The sequence below is a fragment of the Ascaphus truei genome, chromosome 3 (assembly GCF_040206685.1).
Source record: "Ascaphus truei isolate aAscTru1 chromosome 3, aAscTru1.hap1, whole genome shotgun sequence".
NCBI classification, from domain to species: Eukaryota; Metazoa; Chordata; class Amphibia; order Anura; family Ascaphidae; genus Ascaphus; species Ascaphus truei.
Window position 1 is genome coordinate 86,971,641 of NC_134485.1, and position 21,166 is coordinate 86,992,806.

General features: G+C 43.9%; 1 protein-coding gene across 5 annotated transcripts in view; it reads left to right on the forward strand.

The window, feature by feature from the left end:
* Positions 1-1,094: 1,094 nt before the first annotated feature.
* The window catches only part of ABHD11 (abhydrolase domain containing 11), a 71,285-nt gene continuing 51,213 nt past the window's right edge, over positions 1,095-21,166 (forward strand). The window contains exons 1-3 of one of the 5 annotated variants that reach the window (XM_075594525.1): positions 1,095-1,524; positions 4,424-4,585; positions 14,161-14,213. In XM_075594525.1, coding sequence (XP_075450640.1) covers positions 1,406-1,524; positions 4,424-4,585; positions 14,161-14,213 — 334 coding nt within the window. In that variant the 5' untranslated portion in view covers positions 1,095-1,405. Of the gene's footprint in view, positions 1,525-1,587; positions 2,075-4,423; positions 4,586-12,990; positions 13,121-14,160; positions 14,214-15,544; positions 15,713-21,166 lie in introns of those variants that run through there. The other 4 variants (XM_075594523.1, XM_075594526.1, XM_075594527.1 and 1 more) reach the window with 4 other exon arrangements.

A 21,166-nucleotide genomic window follows, 5' to 3' on the forward strand; every position in this document is an offset into this window, starting at 1 on the left:
CAAAAAACCCCTCAAAACTCATTAAAGTTAAATATATATATATATATATATATATATATATATATATATACAGTGTTCGACAAACCTATACATTTGCACGCCCTGGCCGAGTGGATTTAACATCGTGGCGAGCTCCTATTGGCCCAAGCAGCACACGTGTGGTTCTAGGTGGCGAGTAGATTTTTTTGTTCGGCGATTTTTTCGTGATTTGTCGACACGTGTGTGTACGTGTGTGTGTGTGAATATAGCTGTATGCTCATCTGCATGTCTTAGGCAGGTCTGCAACCCCACCTTTCCCCATTATCACCCAGCATACAGCACTTCCACTGCAGCAAGGGATTCTGGGAAATGACATGCAAATGAGCACAGTGTCACTTTTTGCCTCAATAACCATTTTTAACATGGTTCCATGGCTGTGGAGGGTTTTTGTCACTTTTTTTACTCACCATAACTTAACTCAGTATTATGGTTTAGCCTATCCCATAGCCTCTCTTGCATTCCCAGTAAAATCAACCCCACACTGATGAGACCCATCAAGGTCGAAACAGCTGTCTGTGGGTGGTTTTCTGGGTATGCACCTTAACCCTGGCTGTGTTCAAAGCTGTGACCATGCAGCAAGCTTAAGCCTATAGGGAACCATGTTAAAAATGGTTATTGAGGCAAAAAGTGACACTATGTGCTCATTTGCATGTCATTTCCCAGAATCCCTTGCTGCAGTGGAAGTGCTGTATGCTGGGTGATAATGGGGAAAGGCGGGGTTGCAGACCTGCCTAAGACATGCAGATGAGCATACAGCTATATTTGCCCCCCCCCCCCCTTTTGCAGGAGCTCCCTTTGCTTGCTTCCTCTGTATCCAAACATGACAAATGTCCCCATTTTTGTTAGGGGTTCCCACCAATAAACCAAATAATTTTTTTTTAATTAATATATATATATATATATATATATAGTTTTGGTCCTAGGGAGGTTGATAACTACTCCCCACTGTCCCATATAAAGCATCAAACTACAAAACCCATAATGCTTTTCAGTTACAAAAATAATGTGACCGGAAGCACCTGCTCCCAGACCGAATCTCACGTGTGAATTATAATCCGACACTTCACTTTCAGAACCGACCTCAACAGCCATCTCTGATTTGGGCAAAAGTGAACAGCAACATAAAAAAAAAATACGACGATGGATTTAATTTTTTTTTTGTTATTTCCTACCACTATCTGAGCAGGATTTCAGTATTAAAAAATAACGGATAGAAAATAAATAGCTGTTCTGCCAGTAGTAAACATGGCTTCGCTAACGCACAGACGGCCGGATGTCGTGACACAGCCCTGAAACTCGGATCCTCCCCTTGCAGCACGTGATCGCCCTCACAAACCCTCCTCGGCGGCGGCTCCTGGGAGAGAAGATGCTGCTGCTCCCAATCTGCGCGCGGCGGGGTCGCGCTGCTAGGCTCTTAGCACGGAAGCACGTGGGCAGCACAGAGCGCGGACCCCTCCGTTTCACACACGGGAGGAACAATGGCGGGTGAGCGCGCAGTAAAATGACGTCACGAGGGGCGGGGTCGAGTGCGGATAGCCCTCCCTCCTGTATATAAACGCACTGCAGCGCATGCGTGTTTTCTTTATATTGCCTTTTTGTCCTTGTTTCTCATTAGCAAAGTAGCACAAGCTTTAGCAAATATTATTTTCTTTTCTTGATAATGAAAGTGTTGTTTTATTTATTTATTGTATTCTTATGTTACAGGATGAAGATTAGTGTTTCACATTGTTTTTCTGCGTTAGGGAACACACATGACACCTCTCACACAGCGTATTCTGAGTGACTTTTACTCCTGCAACTCAGATTGCATTATGATTACAGGCAACCAGAAAAAAGCATGTTTATCCCCTAAACTGCCAATGGATCTACAACATAATTAATTGTAGGCTTCTTTGGAAGCCAGGCATCAACATGTCTTTAGCATGCAATATATATCCCAAATGTAGCGGGCATTATTACCTGCAAGTAATAGCACGCAAAATAATGGGTGCTGTGAAGAGATAGACAAGTTACTGTTGTTTTCAATGGAGCAGAGGTATTACTTGGGTTAAATATTGCGGTAGCTTTAATAGGTGTGATAAAAATTGCTACATCTGTGTGTTTAAATATTATTGAGGAATTGTATTCTACGTGTCCCAAGATCACAGAGCCTCCCAGTGGTTTACCTAGAACTATGGGAGGGTTGTTAACTGAAATTATGTATGACTAAAATCGCCATAGTAAATATCCCCATTTAGTGAGTGAGGGCTTTTAAGTGTATTCCTCTAGCACCCTTTGTTTGAAGGTGACGTCCCATTTTAGGATTGAATTGTATGTCTTTATTTATATAGCGCCATTAATGTACATAGCGCTTCACAGTAGTAATACACGTGGTAATCAAATAAATAACAGATAATATAAATAAGAGATCATGGGAATAAGTGCTTCAGACATAAAAGTAACATTAAGGAAGAGGAGTCCCTGCTCCGAGGAGCTTACAGTCTAATTGGTAGAACGTACAGAGACAGTAGATGATGTGATATGTCTAATATGTTACATCTAGGAATGAATACCTTATTTAAAACATGAAGTGGCCATTTAAAAAAGTGTCCATTATATCCAGGTCATAAAAGGTAAAAATATTTTTGGCCGGTCAGTACATGTCTGTGAGTCATTTTAGAAAATGAGGCAGATATCGATGCAGGAAAGAAAAGAAAAAAACTCCTAAGCACTAGGTTGCAGTGTTTACAAACACTATTAGAACACACCTTAAAGCTGCAGTTCAAGCTGCCGTGTTTTTAAATAATGAATAAATAAAAAATCCCATTCAATATGTGCATCAATACAGTCTGCACACTGACAAGTGATTAGCTAAGCTGCAGATCGGTCCGTTCTCCTGTAATCGATCGCTTGCTCAGGGTTATTTAATTCAGTTCTTGCACAGCATTCTGGGCAATGTAGTTCGTAGAATATGATTGACTGGGCAGTTACTAGATACAATTGGTTCACTGCTAGAGAGAAGGCGGGTCTCAAGAGCCAGAGCCTATCAGAAGGGGAAGGGGGCTGTCACTTTGGAAATGCTTCCTACATTAGAAACATTAAACATGTCTTTAAAACATTTTTTTTTTAAATGCTACACGTATTTTCTCATAGTACAGAACTGATTTATTTAAAAAAAAAAAAACACATATAGGATATTGCTTGAACTGCTGCTTTAATAGGCCCTTTTCATATTTTCAACTGTTATTAATTCCTTTCCTACTACTCCCAATTTCCCCCTTTTCTTAATGTATTGATTTTCTATTTTCTAGATTCCAAATTGTTATGGAGTGAAGTGAGCACACCATCCAGCCCAAACACGCTGTTTATGTTTCTTATAGCAACATTTTGCAGTCACATTCCACTTAGATTGTAATCTTTTCGGGGCAGGATTTCCTTTCCGATTATCTGATTTTGCTGCGCTTATTGTATTATCATAATTCCCTGTACTGTATTCTTTGTGAAGCGCGGAGTACAATTTTGGTGCTATATAAATAAAGACATACATACAATCTGTTATTGAACTAACTAACTTTTCAGGGGATAGCCTTCTCCATTCATCCGGTCAACTGATTTTCTGCTTGGAGATGATATTGATTTGAGATGCTTTCCCTTCTAATTTGAGGAGAAAACTAAACAACATAATAGTGTAATCAACTTCTGCACGCGTATCTAAATCAAACATGTGACTGTTTTGGTTTCTTTGAAAAATACAAGTTTCTTTTCACAGAGGCCTCTGAATACAGTAGTGCTTGTTAATCAAGTGCCTCTTCCAAACTTATTTGAGCTAGGCCTCGTTCAGGGTGTCAGCTGCAGGACTCGGAGGGAGGGCGTGAGGGAGGCAGTGCTGCAGTTTGCTGGGCGATCTATGTTTATCCCCCAGCAGACTTTTCAGCTTTGGGGAGGGGGCGGGGTTACACACGGCAGGGTAAGTATCCAAGTTGCAGTCATGAAATCATTCTGAAGAATGATTTCATTGGCTGCTTTGGTCCCTGTGACGCTGCTGCAGTTCCAAAAAACGAAATTTTCGTTTATTGAAACTGTAGTCAGCTTCAACTCCTGGCTTCGGAGACAGGGCAGTTGCTACCCTGAAAACCAGTATTCAAATTGAATACTTTGTTTCTCACGGCAGCACGCCCTCCCTCCGAAGCCAGCACCCTGAACGAGGCCTTAGTCTTTGTCACAGGGCCAATGCAGCTGCATGTCTGCAAAATAAAATATCTGATATTTTGAAAGCCCTGTACACTATAACTTAATCTAACGAATTCTAACGTTGGTCTGCTGAAAGGCATCACAACCTACAACACGGCTGCATTTCTCCAGGACCACAAGCTTGTCCACCACTGCCTCTTGTTTCATCCTTTAGAGTGGTGACTCTTTCCTATGATCTGTATGAGGGAACAGCTCCTGGGCCTCCTCTGGTGTTACTGCACGGGCTGTTTGGGAGCAAATCCAACTTCCAGTCTATTGCCCGAGCGTTGGTTCGCCAGACGGGCAGGAAGGTGAGGTTCCCTGGGCATTGTCAGTGGTGAGTGCTGTCAGGTTCACCTGAATGGGGTTGTGTTCTGAAGCAGTGTGTCAGTGAGCATAATACATTTGTTTCTGTGTGTGAATTTAACCCATGCATTCTGATGTGGATATGTGTGGTGCATTAACAGAATCAATGTGCTTAGTATGTGCACGTCTGTATGGGAGAGGATAGTATCCGTATCGGGTCAGGAAGTACTCCACACAAGCGTTTCTCAAACCGAAGCGTCCTTTATTACCCCTCTGGGAAATCAAGTTACAAAGTATATGCAGACCGTAGTATAGACGGGCAAAGAACATTTAGTCTGCGTCTGCAGTGTGAACCCAAAGCGACCTGGTCTTTGAAACCCTGCTCCCTTAGCAGGTTTCCGAGAGGCTCTCTGCTGCAAAGACTGTGTCCCTGTTCCCAAATAACTTCTCTGCAAAGCTGAACCTGTCCCTCAGGTTCTTAGAGAGCTGACAGGCACCTGCCTGCTTTTAAACCTATTTATTTTTTTATCAGAAGTGGATTGACAACACCTTTTAGTAGCGGGTGTGGTCTTCTAATCCTGGCAGAGTTAGGGAGTTAACTCCTCCACTCCCATGTATGATGATAAATGTATCCGCATGTGATAGCAATATATATACAGGATATACTGTGGGCTCTCCATTCATTTTTATTCACACTGATACACATACACACTCTTTCATCACTTGCTTTCAGGAACCTTTTGACACCTCCAGCCATAAAACACATCCACACCGGGGGAAGGACCAGCACAGATAACATTCCAATAAACACTGTTTATAGTATAGCTTTTGCTTGCTTCATTCATTGTAACATCGCCGGAAGAAGAGATCAGTGTATCTCGAAAGCTCGCACAAATAAAAGCATTTCGTTAGCCACAGAACGGTATCATCTATTTATTTTTTGATTATTGTAGCTCGGCTAATACGGTACTGATACCTCTACATATATATATATATATATATATATATATACATCATATTACGTGGAACAGTAGGTACTCCGTCTAGTAAGTCAATGATGTGGGTGCAAATACTGTATGGTAAAATATGCAATACGATACCTTGGTGAGGCGAATTCAAAGGCAGCACTCCAAAAGGTAGTCAAAAAATATATTGTAGTTAACAAGACATCATACCGACGTTTCGGTCCGCAAGCGGGACCTTTCTCAGCAGAATAAATGAGTTCTTCAGTATTAGGTGATATCTTTGTTATTTGGACTAGCAATTTATGTCATAGGACAAGCTTTCGAGAGTTCTCCTCTCTTCCTCAGGTCTGCACTATCGCAACTGGACTAACAAAGCTATTTTTAATTATATATATATATATACAAATGTAAATACAACTGTATGATTGATATATATATATATATATATATCAATCATGTAACCACAAAAAAGAGCTTGTCTGGGTGCATCAGTATAAACAAGTCATAATCAGAAAATATAAATTAAGCACTCACAGGTACTTTTAAAGAAATAAAGTAATTTATTTAGTCCATTAGCATTTCGGTCCAGTTACAGAACCATTTTCAAAATCTTGAGGAAAGTCCTGTACTTGGGCCGAAACGTTGATGTACTAAATAAATTACTTTATTTTTTTTTAAATAACCTGAGAGTGCTTGGTATATAATGTATTTATATATCATGCAAAATGTTCCAGTGTGCAGACTCCCAAAACTGCTCCACGAAAGTATCCAGTAAATGGCAAATCACTCCCTTGCAGCTGTTGTCTTAAGCGGGTGCTCCGCTCGCCTGCAATGAAATCCAAACGGGTCTCTGACAAGAGAAGTAATAGAAAGACAAAGCACAAAATATAGAAGCTACGTGTGTTATCTAAATATAACTTACAATAATTAAAAAGACAATCGGCTCCTTAATTCCAATGCAAACGTGAGTCCAGTGGTCCGTCGATGGAATAGAGCAGAGACAGAGTGCACTTTGTCCCCGGACCAGCAACAGAGACACAGACCTTCTGGGAGCATGTGTACGTATCAATGCGATAACGTGATAATGACGTAACCTCAACGCGTTTCGCATGTACACCATGCTTCATCAGGGATTTACCTCACTAGGATATTTCCTCCCTTATAAACCCATTTCCAATCATTAACCAATTAGATAAAAATGCTTAATCAATGATATATGCTTATTACATCATTCACAATAAAACCAGAGAGGTCAAATTCATTTGAAAAACGATATCCATGTGTCTAAACTGTGACGTGGGATTGCTGCCAAACAATCAAAATATGATTTATATCTCCATGTGAAAACAATTATTCTCTTTTCTGTTTATTGTAAATAAAATGTGAACATGTCAAAATCTATATAATTAATAAATAAAATAAGCAAATAACCACCATGTAATAAATATATAAATCCAACCAAAAGGTGGATATTTAATTATATGTAATTTATATGTAATTCAGGATTAATGTAAATCACAATCATCTAAAATCAAGATATCCATCTTGATATAAATAATAAACGGTGAAAGATCATATAAATACATATGCATATTTGTAGTGTCTACCTGTAATGAGTTGAACCATTCTGTACAAGTACAGCTACCAAATCAATTTATACATCAAAAGTTATAATGATAAAATAAATTGCAAAAATATAATACACCAACAAAGACCAAAGTAACAATAAATTTAAAAAGGGTGTCATATCTACAAAATCATTAAAACCTGATGGATGGTTTTTAATTAAAAAAACTGTTCCGTACGTATCAATTGTAGATCCCTGTTTCCAGATCCAGCATTATTAATAATTGAGTATGTATATATATATATATATATATATATATATATATATATATATATATATATATATATGTGTATGTGTGTGTGTGTGTGTATATATATATATATATATATATATATATATATATATATATATATACATATATATACATATATACAGACATACCCCGGTTTAAGGACACTCACGTTAAGTACACTCGCGAGTAAGTACATATCGCTCAAAAGCAAACGGCAGCTCGCGCATGCGCCTTTCAGCACGTCCTGAACAGCAATACCGGCTCCCTACCTGTACCGAAGCTTTGCGCAAGCGGGGAGACTATAGAGACTGTTACACATGCGTTATTTACATTAGTTATGCACGTATATGACGATTGCAGTACAGTACATGCATCGATAAGTGGAAAAAGGGTAGTGCTTCACTTTAAGTACATTTTCGCTTTACATACATGCTCCGGTCCCATTGCGTACGTTAATGCGGGGTATGCCTGTATATATATAATATATTATTTGTATGACATGTAGTGTCAACGTGCATGTCTGTGTAATAAAGTGTGACGTGAGTGCAGTGCACGTGTTTCCATTACACATGCATTCAGTGCATGTGTCTCTTGTGCAAATGCTTTGTTTGTAGGAGCGGTGCATTAATGTGCATATGATGCCTCCTTCCCTCTCTCTTTCCCACATACAGGTGTTGACACTGGATGCCCGTAACCATGGCAGCAGTCCTCACAGTGACATCATGACTTACCCTGCCATGAGCGCCGACGTGCAGCACATCCTGCAGCAGCTCCACATTCCCAGCTGTGTCCTGATTGGGCACAGCATGGGGGGAAAGACTGCCATGACCTTGGCACTGCAGGAGGTAGGTTACAGGTGCGGCTGGTTTAGTACCAGACAAAGATATTGACAGACACACTAAAGGCCGATCAATGTATCAAGCTCTTCAGAAGTGCTACTAAATGCACAATACAGGCGGTCCTCGGTTATCCAACGGAATCCGTTCTGGAAGTAGCGTTGGATAGTGAAACCGTTGTAAAGTGAGTCCCATGTTAATCAGTGGCAGTGAGCGTTGGATAACGCATTCAGGCATCGAAAAATGGCCCGTAGGATTGCATTGTAAAGCGTTGGATATGCCATTCGTTGTAAACTGAAACGTTGGATAGCGAGGACTACCTGTACACAATTTTTTTTACATTGATACCACTGAGTCATCATAACGTCATAAAGTTTGTTACATTTAATGCGGACATTCTCGTACTGGTATTTCCACACAGACCTGTGAATTAGGATACAAGCCTGGTGGAAATGTATGCCACACATGAAGGAGAAAAAGTTGACTTTTGCACACACAGAATGTGGTACAATCAATTATAATGTGTGTGCCCAGCAAATCTCTCCCCCCCCCCTTCTAATTACTCCTGTTGCTCTCTGTAAACCCTCTCCAAGTCACACACAGTGTAGAGGGATAAAATAGTCAGCACTTTATGTTAAACGTGGTTAGCAGCCGGATAAGACACTAGAAAAGGGGTAGACAACTCCAGTCCTCAAGGGCCAACAACAGGTTAGGTTTTAAGTATATCCCGGCTTCAGCACAGGTGGCTCAATCAGTGGCTCAGTCTGTGACCTGACCTGTTGGTGGCCCTTGAGGACTGGAGTTGCCCACCTCTGCACTAGAGGGACTGTGATAAATTGGCTTAGCGTCCCCTGCCTTGGAGGGTGTTGTTTTTCCCATCCTAGGAGCCTTCAAATCAGTACAAATAAGTAAGCCATAAGCAGGTCTCTGGTGATGGAAGAATGTGGCAATCAGTTTCTTTCTATTGCAGACATGTACAAACCGATTGCAGGGCTATTGAGGGGCCTTACACACACTTTGACTCCAATAAACATATACAGGTGTCTTCGTAAATGTTTATTTGGGATTTAACTAATTCTCTTAAGGACCATTGAAATGTCTAATGCACTGCTTTGAACAGACCAGAAAGCAAAATACCCTTTTTGTGTAATTGCCTTTTCTCAAAGCCAAAGGACCTGTTCTTTCTTTTCTCTCCCTGCTCTCTGCTTCTTGGCCTTTTACAGTTGTCAGACTCTGCCCAAGTTTAATCCTCAGATGGGACTTCAGCTTCAAGATAGCACAGCCAAGTTCAACCTGGGGCTGACATACTTTCCTTCAATAACCTTATCCCTTAGGCTGTGCTTATACCAAATGCGGCCGGGTGTGCGATGCTGTGCGCCGCCGAAAGAAATCCATGTTTTCCACTGAGCGCGCACTGAGTGCGCGTGACCGTGCACGCGGACGAGGAGGCCAAGCGCTCAGATTGAGAACAGATCTGGGAAATTGATTTCCCCAAGCGACGGCCGCCTCACGCGAGCAGTTTAGCCAATGAGGGCGAACCGCTCACGTGATGTCATGGCCACGCCTCCCGATGTCTCCTGCCTGCAGTGCAGGTTTTGGCCGTGCGCATCGACCTGGGGGAGCGTGCGCGCCCCACCGGAGCTGGTATAATCGTAGCATTAGATTAGGATCTGTACAGGTGACTTGGCGAACTATCTGTAATATGTTCTCAATGTACTTTCTCTAATATCAGGAGATGGGATTGTACAAGATGGTGTCTTTCACCATAGATACCCTGTCATGTGCTCTCCAGGGTTTTTCTCTATTAGACAGGATACTTGGCTTGATGGACCATTGATTTGGCCGAGTATTGGTAATCCTATGTTCTTATGGGATACTTGTTTGTGTACCAAGGAGGTTGTTTTATACACAGTCGGGGGTGGGGAACTAAACAGAGGTCTGACTATTACCTGCCTTTTTCTCCCTTTCTCAGCCTCAGCTGGTGGAGCGTTTGGTATCTGTGGATATCAGCCCTTCCCCCACTGTCCCCCAGTCTGGTTTCCCACAATATATCGCAGCCATGCAGAGTGTGCACCTGGAGGGGAAGATGCCGCGATCCACAGCCAGAAGACTGGCAGAGGAGAAGCTTAGTACCATTGTGCAGGTGCATACAGGCCATACCCTTCTCCCTTGTATAGTCCTAAGTATCTTACCCCACCAACTCCTTTATTTTTGACAAGCTATGCGCACCATTCATTTTTCTGACTATACATTCACTGAGTCTTCTGCTTGTGTTTGTCACCTTTTAAATTCGCTAACCACAACGTTGATTTGGTAACATACTGGGACCAAAAAAAATATGAGCAACTTGGAGTGAACTGAGCATGTTATTCCTCTCTCTGCTCAGGAAAATATGGTTATTTTATGGTAACTTTCTTTCTTGTGACTTAGTACATTCATTACAAATTTCTGTTGGTGTCATCATAAATGTCTCATGTGTTTGTAACCCAATACATCCGCAGACCAATATCCATATCTTTGGTTTCCCTGCAGGTAGCAACAGTTCGGCAGTTTCTGCTCACTAACTTGGTGCAAGAGAATGGGCATTTTAAATGGAGAGTGAACCTGGAGGCCATCTCGCACCACCTGCATGACATCATGGACTTCCCTCAGTTTCAAGGGGTTTACACTGGACCTGCGCTGTTCCTGGGAGGAGCTGACTCTCCATACATCAGGTGGGCTGTAACTATTAGCAATGAATATGTGAAGATCAGGGGCAGGTTACAGGAATCTTAGACAGTGTCATGGTTGTATAGACACACATACAGAGTGACATCTGGGACTCGATGACAGAAGACAGAGAACATTAAACCTAAAACTTAATGTATCAGGTGGTATGGGTATCACCAATTTAGGATTGGATATGGTTTCAGAGATGTCCCTTCTAGGAATGGATGTGTATGGTGTAAGGACAGTGTCACCTATAGACTTGGATGTGTTACAGTTAAAGGAGCATTCCAACAAAACAATGTTTTTAATAGGTATGAAGCAGGGAACCTTCGGAGCTGAACCATGTTAATCTAAGCTCAGAGGACCCCCTTCTTTCTGAGATACTCAAGCTCTTGTATCACACGGTGCAATAGGAAGTCAGGACGGATGATGTTGTGGCTTCCTATTGGCTCCCGTGACATCGGAAATGTAAACCTCTATATCCGTCACTCAGCTGGGGCTGCTACCGGCATGACCTGCAGAGGTCTGTATCTCGGGAAGCAGGGGATTCCAGAGCTGAAATGAAAGCGGTTCAGCTCCGGAGACCCCCTGCTTCATACCTAAAAAAATAATAATTCAAAAACACCCTAGGCAGAACGATACCTTTTAATATCCTGCCTGAGACTGTTTGTTAAGAAAGTATTACCCCTAACCTAAAATATTGGGGTCAAGCATACAGGAAGTGTCATCTCAAAGGTCTGTGTAAAGAAGTGTCACCTCTAGGCCTGGATGTGTGAAGGTGTACTGGTATTGTCACCGCTATGTAGGATATGCCAATGACTACATCACTAGAACTGTACATACCAAAAGTAAAACAATAGTTACCACGCTATTGGTTAAAGCGGGGCTAGAGATTAATTATCCCTGATAAGGTTCTGTCTTTATTACTCTTGTTTTTTGTCCTGATAGCTCCGAGAATTATCCTGAAATAGAGCGCCTCTTCCCATGTTCAGACGTGGAGTACATACATGGGGCCGGGCACTGGGTACACGCTGAGCAGACACGGGATTTCCTCAAAGCCATCTGTAACTTTGTACAGACACCATAATCCAAGCCCCCCAGACATTGTACCACAGGAGATCAGAACTGCTATGACCCAAAGGAGAAAAAGCCTGTGGAACAACAGTGATGCTCTGACTCAGAAAAGAGTCATCCACTGGGAAAATGGTACTACTGTCCAAAAGGATTGACCAGTGGGAGAACCGTGACAAGAAATGACCAGCTGGAGAGAAGTTATATTATGAACCAGATTTTCATACGAGAATTGAAGCATTCTTCCATTTTATGTGCATTTGTGTGTGTTTTATATGGTCTGGTCCATCTGTGGATAAATGTCACTGTACAGGCATACCCCGCATTAACGTACGCAATGGGACCGGAGCATGTATGTAAAGCGAAAATGTACTTAAAGTGAAGCACTACCCTTTTTCCACTTATCGATGCATGTACTGTACTGCAATCGTCATATACATGCATAACTGATGTAAATAACGCGTGTAACAGTCTCTATAGTCTCCCCGCTTGCGCAAAGCTTCGGTACAGGTAGGGAGTGGTATTGCTGTTCAGGATGTGCTGACAGGCGCATGCACGAGCTGCCATTTGCTTTTGAGCGATATGTACTTACTCGCGAGTGTACTTTAAGTGAGTGTCCTTTAACTGGAGTATGTCTGTATTGCAGACCGTTATGGAATAAATGTGGTCAGGGGAAAAAATGTGTTTAGCAAAATAATAAATATTTTAATCAAATTTTGTGATTGTGCAATAAAAATAGCAAATAATAAAGAAACAGTATTTACTATATTAAAAGACACTAGTTATGTCACAGAAGTAGGACCAGAGGAATTATTCTGGGCCCTTCAGCAGGTATAGCTAATGTTAATTCACTGTGGTGTATTAGATGTTAAGTATATCTTTGTAGTACATCAAGGTAAATCAATGTATATCCTGTAGTGGATGTGAGCCACTCAAATGTGACATCTGGTGGTGCTGGAATGTATTACACCCTATGCCTTAAGCTTAGTTCTTTTACTGTATGTCTCTGGACTTTAGTGATGTCATAGACAGTGTGTGGTCCCGCGAGTAGATGCACCGCCAGAATCAGCCATGCACCCAGCCTCTGTAGACGGAGGGTCCCCAGCTGCTCTGTGTGGCCAGCTGGGTGAGTATTGTGTTGGTGGGGATATAGATATACCCTGATAGTGTGTTGTTGCCTCGCTCTGATTATATGTATGGTGTTCCGGCACTGATGGGGTTAATGCCCACCATGCATATAAAGATATTGCTCTGTGTGTTTTTAGCTGGTCGCGCAGGCACACTGTAGTTTTGGGACTATAGACAGACTTATTTTAAAGGGGTCTGCGTTTATTTCGGTGAAAATTTGCCGTGTAGCCCCTTGCGCCCCTTGGTTTTTGCCCCGTGGACCCCGTGCATATACACTGAAATATCGGGGAGTACACAAATAGTGTTGTTGTGTCCGGCACTCTTCTGAATGTGCCTGCTGGGTATGTATCTAATTACAAAGAGTATGGCTATATTTCAAAGAGTATGGCCATACATTTATATGCTCCGCAGTGTTTCATTCAAATCAATGATTCCTGCAGTGGCCCATAATAGCGGGAGGCAGTCCCACAATGTGGTGGCTTATCAGGTCATTTTGTTACATGTAGTTACATGTTAAGGGAGTCCGAGGTACATAGAGGCTAGAATAGGGCAGATATACAGTTAGTGGTCTAAGTGAAAGTATATTGGCTAGTAGCACAGCCCTGTTAAACACAGAGCTAACACCTCTTTAACTGGGTGTATCAAGTCAGAGGTCCATATAATGAATTACAAGCTTGTTGTGCAGCGTTGTAGTGAAACAGTGAAAACATAGAGCTATGCTCTTGACTGCTGTAGAAATATTTTAATCAATAAGATATCGGCAGAGACCCGACATGCTGCATGTTTCGTCGCTAACTTGCGACTTCTTCCGGAGTGGGAGTATCTGCGTCTCCTGTTCCTGTTTTATACCCGGTGGTTGTCATGGTTACCATGGGACGCGTGTGTTGCCGAGTTAGAACTGGTGGTGCATAGGTACTGCACCCAAATGCTATACTTAGAAAAAATATATAAAAAACTCTGACCAGAGTAATGATGTGCATTGTACTTGTTTTCCACATGAAAATTTGATATGTGTTAACAGTTTCTATTTATTCATAGGAAAGAAGTGAAAGCAAAGCCTTCGTTTATACCAGATGGACATTGTGTGTTGAGTAAGTATATCCATCTGGATTCACGTTGCAGAAGTTTCTTGTCCCAGTCACCTCTGCGGATGCTTGGGAGTATATGGTCTATCCCTTGGAATGTCAAAGTGTTGGTATTCCCTGCATGATGTTCTCTAACGTGGCGGGAGATAGGGGTGTCTAGAGAGTTTCTTATGGAGCCTATGTGCTCCAACACTCGTTTTCTTAGTTCCCTTTTTGTTTTTCCAACATATTTTTTACCACATATGCATGTGGCGAGATAGATTATTCCTGTACTCTTGCAATTTATGAATTGTTTTATTTTGTAGGATTTAGTATCTCCCATGTTCGTGAAATTTTTGCTCTCCTTCATGTAACTGCACGCCTTGCAGTGATGGCATTTGTATGAGCCTTTAACAGTAAGCCATGTCTTGCTTTTCTTGTTCGCAACATTGAAGTGGCTGTGTACAAGATGATCCTTGATATTGGAAGCCCTTCTCCATACCACAGATGGATGATTTTTTAAAACCAATTTAAGGTCGTCATCATTAGTTAAAATGTGCCAATGTTTGTTTAGTATATTATTCAAGTCTCTCCACTGGTTGTGAAACGTGGTGATACAACGTATTTCATTGGTTTTCATTGTCTCTTCTAGGGATTCTATTCTGTGTACCTCTCTAGATACACTCATTGTCTGTTCATATACCCACTCCCTAGGCAGCACGCCCTAACCAACAAGGGGTTTTCGAGCGAGGTCTCTATCTATTGCTATGTATGTCTGTATTGTTCAGCTTTCCCAGATACCAGAGTGAAAAGCCAAGAAGAGTTGTCCAGTGCGGATGTCACAACTGCCAATCTCTGATTGACTGAACTGTTTCCAGTTTCATATAACAAAAAAAAAAAAGGAGGTTATTTTGTAACTGTCACACTCTAATTCTCAGTCGCACTGAGATAACGTTCTATTGAAGACAGAAAGGCCCCACCTGACTGAGCAAAGAGACTGATATTTTGCTTATTAAAGGGCCTGATTTACCAGACATCAGAAAACCGCTTTATTGCTGTGTTGTTGGATGAAAGCTACCCGAGTATATTTAAAGAAATGTAACTGTCATTTAGAAAGTTTAACACTGATAAAAATAACAATAAGATTTCTGCTTAAAAGTATCCGTAGTTTAAATGGAGTTATACATAATGTTTTGCATTTGTAGATTTAATTCGTAATATATATATATATATATATATATATATATATATATATATATATATCTCCGGCATACATCTTATAATATCATTGCAAGGGTTAACTAAACCTTCCTCAGTTGCTGCCCTATCCCTTTAAAGATGACTAATAATTAGTAGGAAGAAAACGTGCATGTAGCAGTTTCACTTTTAAACAGTGGACAGAAGTTACACTTCCTGTGTGTGTTGTTCATCTTATCGGTATCACTGAAGGGATTTTGCTCTACAAGCTGCTAAGTGTATCTACCTGCATCTCTAACCACCCATTTAGTGCCGGGCAGACATGGCTGGTGAGTATGGAAAGGCACTTTGGTTAGGGTCAGAATACAACACACGAGAGTTCGTACGAAGTGACTCAGCTAGAATTTGTAATGCAGCAGAGCTTCGAGGGACTTAGGTAGATCAGGAAAAGAAACAAAACTTAAGTCCCTCGAAGCTCTGCTGCATTACAAATTCTAGCTGAGTCACTTCGTGGCTCAAAACAGGTAGATCAGGAAAAGAAACAAAACTGTTTTGCGCCACATTTAAAGTTACAGTGTAATAGTACAGTAGCCACGAGGCAGCGCTATACGGTTTTCTATGGAGTGCAGCAAATAAAAGTACCACTTGTAAGCACATTCACATGTCTCAGACAGGTCTGCAAACGTGCCGTTCAAAAATACTCAGACCGCTCTGCCTCTAGGGAGTGCAAACGCTCACTCTGTACAAATATGCATGAGGCTAGTTTAGAGGGATCCCAGGCATTTTATAAGTGTGTGAGATACCTATACATGCATTAACGTGATGGTTGAGTCCCCATGTTGACAGGAGGAAGATTTGACACCCAACCTTCCTCCCCTTTTTTCCCTATTTCCTTGTATACTTGGACGATTTTGATTGGTGGTTTTGATCACCGGTACAATCTACCTGTCGCTAGGGTGTTGGGTGCAAGGGGACGAAACCCCCTCATTGGTGTGGGTTTCTGATGAAGGGGTTCTTTATAAGCAAGGTTACCTGGCAGGATTCAGCACTTCTTAGGCTACAGCCCCCGTGGCCGTGTGCATGCCATTGCGCGCGCCGCACACAACTTTACAGCCCTGTATGGGGCAGGCCCCAGTTGCGATGACGCGACCGCCGGAAGGGAAGACAAGAATTTTGTCTTTTCCTGCTGCGACGCAGTAACATGGTTGACTGGCAACCAACATCAGTGCATATAGTTGAGTCATGGCCGTGCCCCCCGCGTACGAGTCCCATCCATCGCTACCCCTGGACCGCAGATCGCGGCTCACAATGGTGCGCGCGCCGCCTGGTTCCCACTCACCCTTCCATTCTTCTTTTCTGTATTATTTAATATTTTTGTTTATTGCTCATTCTGTGTTGTTGAATGTGATATTTTTATTGTGTTAGAAATTGTGTGTGTGTGTGTGTGTGTGTGTGTGTGTGTGTGTATATATATATTATATATGTGTGTGTGTGTGTATGTATGTATATATATATTATATATATGTGTGTGTGTGTGTGTGTGTGTATGTATGTATGTATGTATGTATATAGGTATGTTCTGGCAACTTGCTGAATGGACAGGACTCACTGCAGTTCCTTCCCCTCATACAGAGATAACAGGAAGGGTTCACAGTTTTAGTGTTAGGACCTGCAATTTTGGTTTACCTTGATGTTGGTATGCAGGCTTACGACGCTTTGGCCAAAGGGTTTATTCAAGTATTTAAACTTTATACTCATTACCATATATGTTTTGTCAATTTGATGTAGCATTGGGCACCCCTGTCTTCTGATACATATATGTATGTATATATATATATATATATATATATATATATATATATATATATATATATATATATGTGTATATGTATGTATATATATATATATATATATATATATATGTATGTATGTATGTATGTATATATGTATGTGTATATATATATATATATACATGTGTGTGTGTGTGTGTGTGTGTGTATATATGTATATATATATATATATATATATATATATATATATATATATAAATATGTGCAGTATTCGACAATTATATACATTTACCCGCCCGGGGCGTGTGGATTTAACCCCCGGGCGAGTAAATATTGGTCCAAGCAGCACACAGGTGTTTTTTAAATTTCCCGCGCTCGCGCTGCTGTTTTTCCCGCGCTCGCGCTGGAGAAAAAAAAAAAGCCGGAGGCGGGTTCATGTTGTTGGGGGAGATTACCCCGCCTCCGACTCTCTGAGCAACTTTCCCTCCTCAGCGCTTCCACTCCTCCCCCTTCCGGCAGCCAGCCCCTTCCACGCCTGTCTGCCTCAGGCCCCTGCAGGGCCATCTGTCGCCCCCCCCCTCCCATCGGGCCATCCGCCCCCCCCCACCCCAATCTCTCCCGGCCTCAGTGACCCCCCTCACCCCAATCTCTCCCGGCCTCCGTGACCCCCCCCTCACCCCAATCTCTCCCGGCCTCCATGACCCCCCCCCCCCTCACCCCAATCTCTCCCGGCCTCCGTGACACCCCCTCACCCCAATCTCTCTTGGCCTCCGTAACCCCCCCCCGACACCCCAATCTCCCCCCCCCCCGACACCCGTGACCCCCCCCCGACACCCCAATCTCCCCCCCGACACCCGTGACACCCCCGACACCCCAAATCTCCCCACTCACTCCCGATCTCACCTCCAACTCCGTGTCCCCGGCCTCCGGTGACCAGCCGCATCACTAGCCCCCCCACTCCTCTCTCCCCTGTGTCCGGATCCCTCACTGCCACCCGGTGACCCGCAGCGACAGCCGCCGAGGCCGAGGACGACACCCGGCCTGCCGCTTCCTCGGCTGTCACAGAGACCGGAGACCACAGCGATCCACGGTGAGTAAGGGGGGGGGGGAGAGAGAGTGTGTGTAGGGGGGGGGGAGAGAGAGTGTGTGTGTAGGGGGACAGTGTGTGTGTGCGTGTAGGGGGGGAGAGTGTGTGTGTGTGTAGGGGGGAGAGAGTGTGTGTGTATATGTGTTTGTGTGTGTGTATATATGTGGGAGTGTGTGTGTGTGTGTGTGTATATGTGGGAGTGTGTGTGTGTATATATATATGTGGGAGTGTGTGTGTGTATATATTGTATTGTATGTCTTTATTTATATAGCGCCATTAATGTACATAGCGCTTCACAGCAGTAATACATGTGGTAATCCAATAAATAACAGATAATATAAATAACAGATCATGGGAATAAGTGCTTTAGACATTAAGGAAGAGGAGTCCCTGCTCCGAGGAGCTTACAGTCTAATTGGTAGGTAGGGAGAACGTACAGAGACAGTAGGAGGGAGTTCTGGTAAGTGCATCTGCAGGGGGCCAAGCTTTATGTGCCATGTGTTCAGAATAGCCACAGTCCTATTCATATGCTTCTTTAAGCAAGTGTGTCTTAAGGTGGGTCTTAAAGGTGGATAGAGAGGGTGCTAGTCGGGTACTGAGGGGAAGGGCATTCCAGAGGTGAGGGGCAGTCAATGAAAAAGGTTTAAGGCGGGAGAGGGCTTTAGATACAAAGGGGGTAGAAAGAAGACATCCTTGAGAAGAACGCAAGAGTCTGGATGGTGCATAACGAGAAATTAGGGCTGAGATGTAAGGAGGGGCAGAAGAGTGTAAAGCTTTAAAAGTGAGGAGAAGAATGGAGTGTGAGATGCGGGATTTGATCGGAAGCCAGGAGAGGGATTTCATGAGGGGAGATGCTGAGACAGATCTAGGAAAGAGTAGAGTGATTCTGGCAGCAGCGTTTAGGATAGATTGTAGGGGAGACAGGTGAGAGGCAGGAAGGCCGGACAGCAGGAGGTTACAGTAATCAAGACGGGAGAGAATGAGGGCCTGAGTCAGAGTTTTAGCAGTCGAGCAACAGAGGAAAGGGCGTATCTTTGTTATATTGCGGAGGAAAAAGCGACAGGTTTTAGAAATGTTTTGAATGTGAGGGGCAAATGTGAGAGAGGAGTCGAGTGTGACCCCAAGGCAGCGTGCTTGGGCTACTGGGTGAATGATCGTAGTTCCAACAGTAATGTGGAAGGAGGTAGTAGGGCCAGGTTTGGGAGGAAGTATGAGGAGCTCTGTTTTAGCCATGTTGAGTTTAAGGCGGCGGAGGGCCATCCAGGATGATATAGCAGAGAGACATTCAGAAACTTTGGTTTGTACAGTAGGTGTAAGGTCGGGTGTTGAGAAATATATTTGTGTGTCGTCAGCATAGAGGTGATAATTAAACCCAAAAGATGTTATTAGGTCACCTAGAGAGAGTGTATACAGAGAAAAGAGAAGAGGTCCCAGGACAGAGCCCTGGGGTACCCCCACAGAGAGATCAATAGAGGAGGAGGAGGTATTAGCAGAAGAGACACTGAAAGTACGATGGGAGAGGTAGGATGAGATCCAGGATAGAGCTTTGTTCCGAATGCCAAGAGTATGGAGAATGTGAAGGAGAAGAGGGTGGTCCACGGTGTCAAATGCTGCAGAGAGGTATATATGTGGGAGTGTGTGTATATATGTGGGAGTGTGTGTATATATGTGGGAGTGTGTGTATATATGTGGGAGTGTGTGTATATATGTGGGAGTCTGTGTATATATGGGAGTGTGTGTATATATGGGTGTGTGTGTGTATATATATGGGAGAATGTGTATGTGTGTATGGGAGTATGTGTGTGACACCAGAGGTACCCCCCCCCCCCCAATCAGTCACCTGCCCCGGTCAGTCAGTCACCCCTGCCCCGGTCAGTCAGTCACCCCTGCCCCGGTCAGTCAGTCACCCCTGCCCCGGTCAGTTAGTCACCCCTGTCCCGGTCAGTCAGTCACCCCTGCCCCGGTCAGTCAGTCACCCCTGCCCCGGTCAGTCAGTCACCCCTGCCCCGGTCAGTCAGTCACCCCTGCCCCGGTCAGTCAGTCACCCCTGACCCGGTCAGTCAGTCACCCCTGCTCCGGTCAGTCAGTCACCCCTGCCCCGGTCAGTCAGTCACCCCTGCCCCGGTCAGTCAGTCACCCCTGCCCCGGTCAGTCAGTCACCCCTGCCCCGGTCAATCAGTCACCCCTGTCCCGGTCAGTCAGTCACCCCTGCCCGGTCAGTCAGTCACCCCTGCCCCGGTCAGTCAGTCACCCCTGTCCCGGTCAGTCAGTCACCCCTGTCCCGGTCAGTCAGTCACCCCTGCTCCCCTCTCTCTGGTCTCCCCCCGTCTCCCCTCTCTCTGGTCTCCTCCCGTCTCCCCTCTCTCTGGTCTCCCCCCCCATTCTCCCCTCTTTCTGGTCTCCCCCCGTCTCCCCTCTTTCTGGTCTCCCCCCGTCTCCCCTCTTTCTGGTCTCCCCCCGTCTCCCCTCTCTCTGGTCTCCCCCCTCTCCCCTCTCTCTGGTCTCCCCCCTCTCTCTGGTCTCCCCCCTCTCTCTGGTCTCCCCCATCTCCCCTCTCTCTGGTCTCTCCCGTCTCCCCTCTCTCTGGTCTCCCCCGTCTCCCCTCTCTCTGGTCTCCCCCCTATCTCTGGTCACCCCCCTCTCCCCACTCTCTGATCTCCCCCGTCTCCCCTCTCTCTGGTCTCCCCTCTCTCTGGTCTCCCCCCTCTCTGGTCTCCCCCGTCTCCCCTCTCTCTGGTCTCTTTCTACCCTCTCTCTCTTTCTCTCCCCTCTCCCCTCTCTTTCTCTCCCCTCTCTGTCTCCTTCTCTCTCCTGTCTCTTTCTCTCTCTCCCTCCTCTGTCTCTTTTTTCTCTCTTTCCTCTCTCTCCACTCTCTCTCCACTCTCTCTCCACTCTCTCTCCACTCT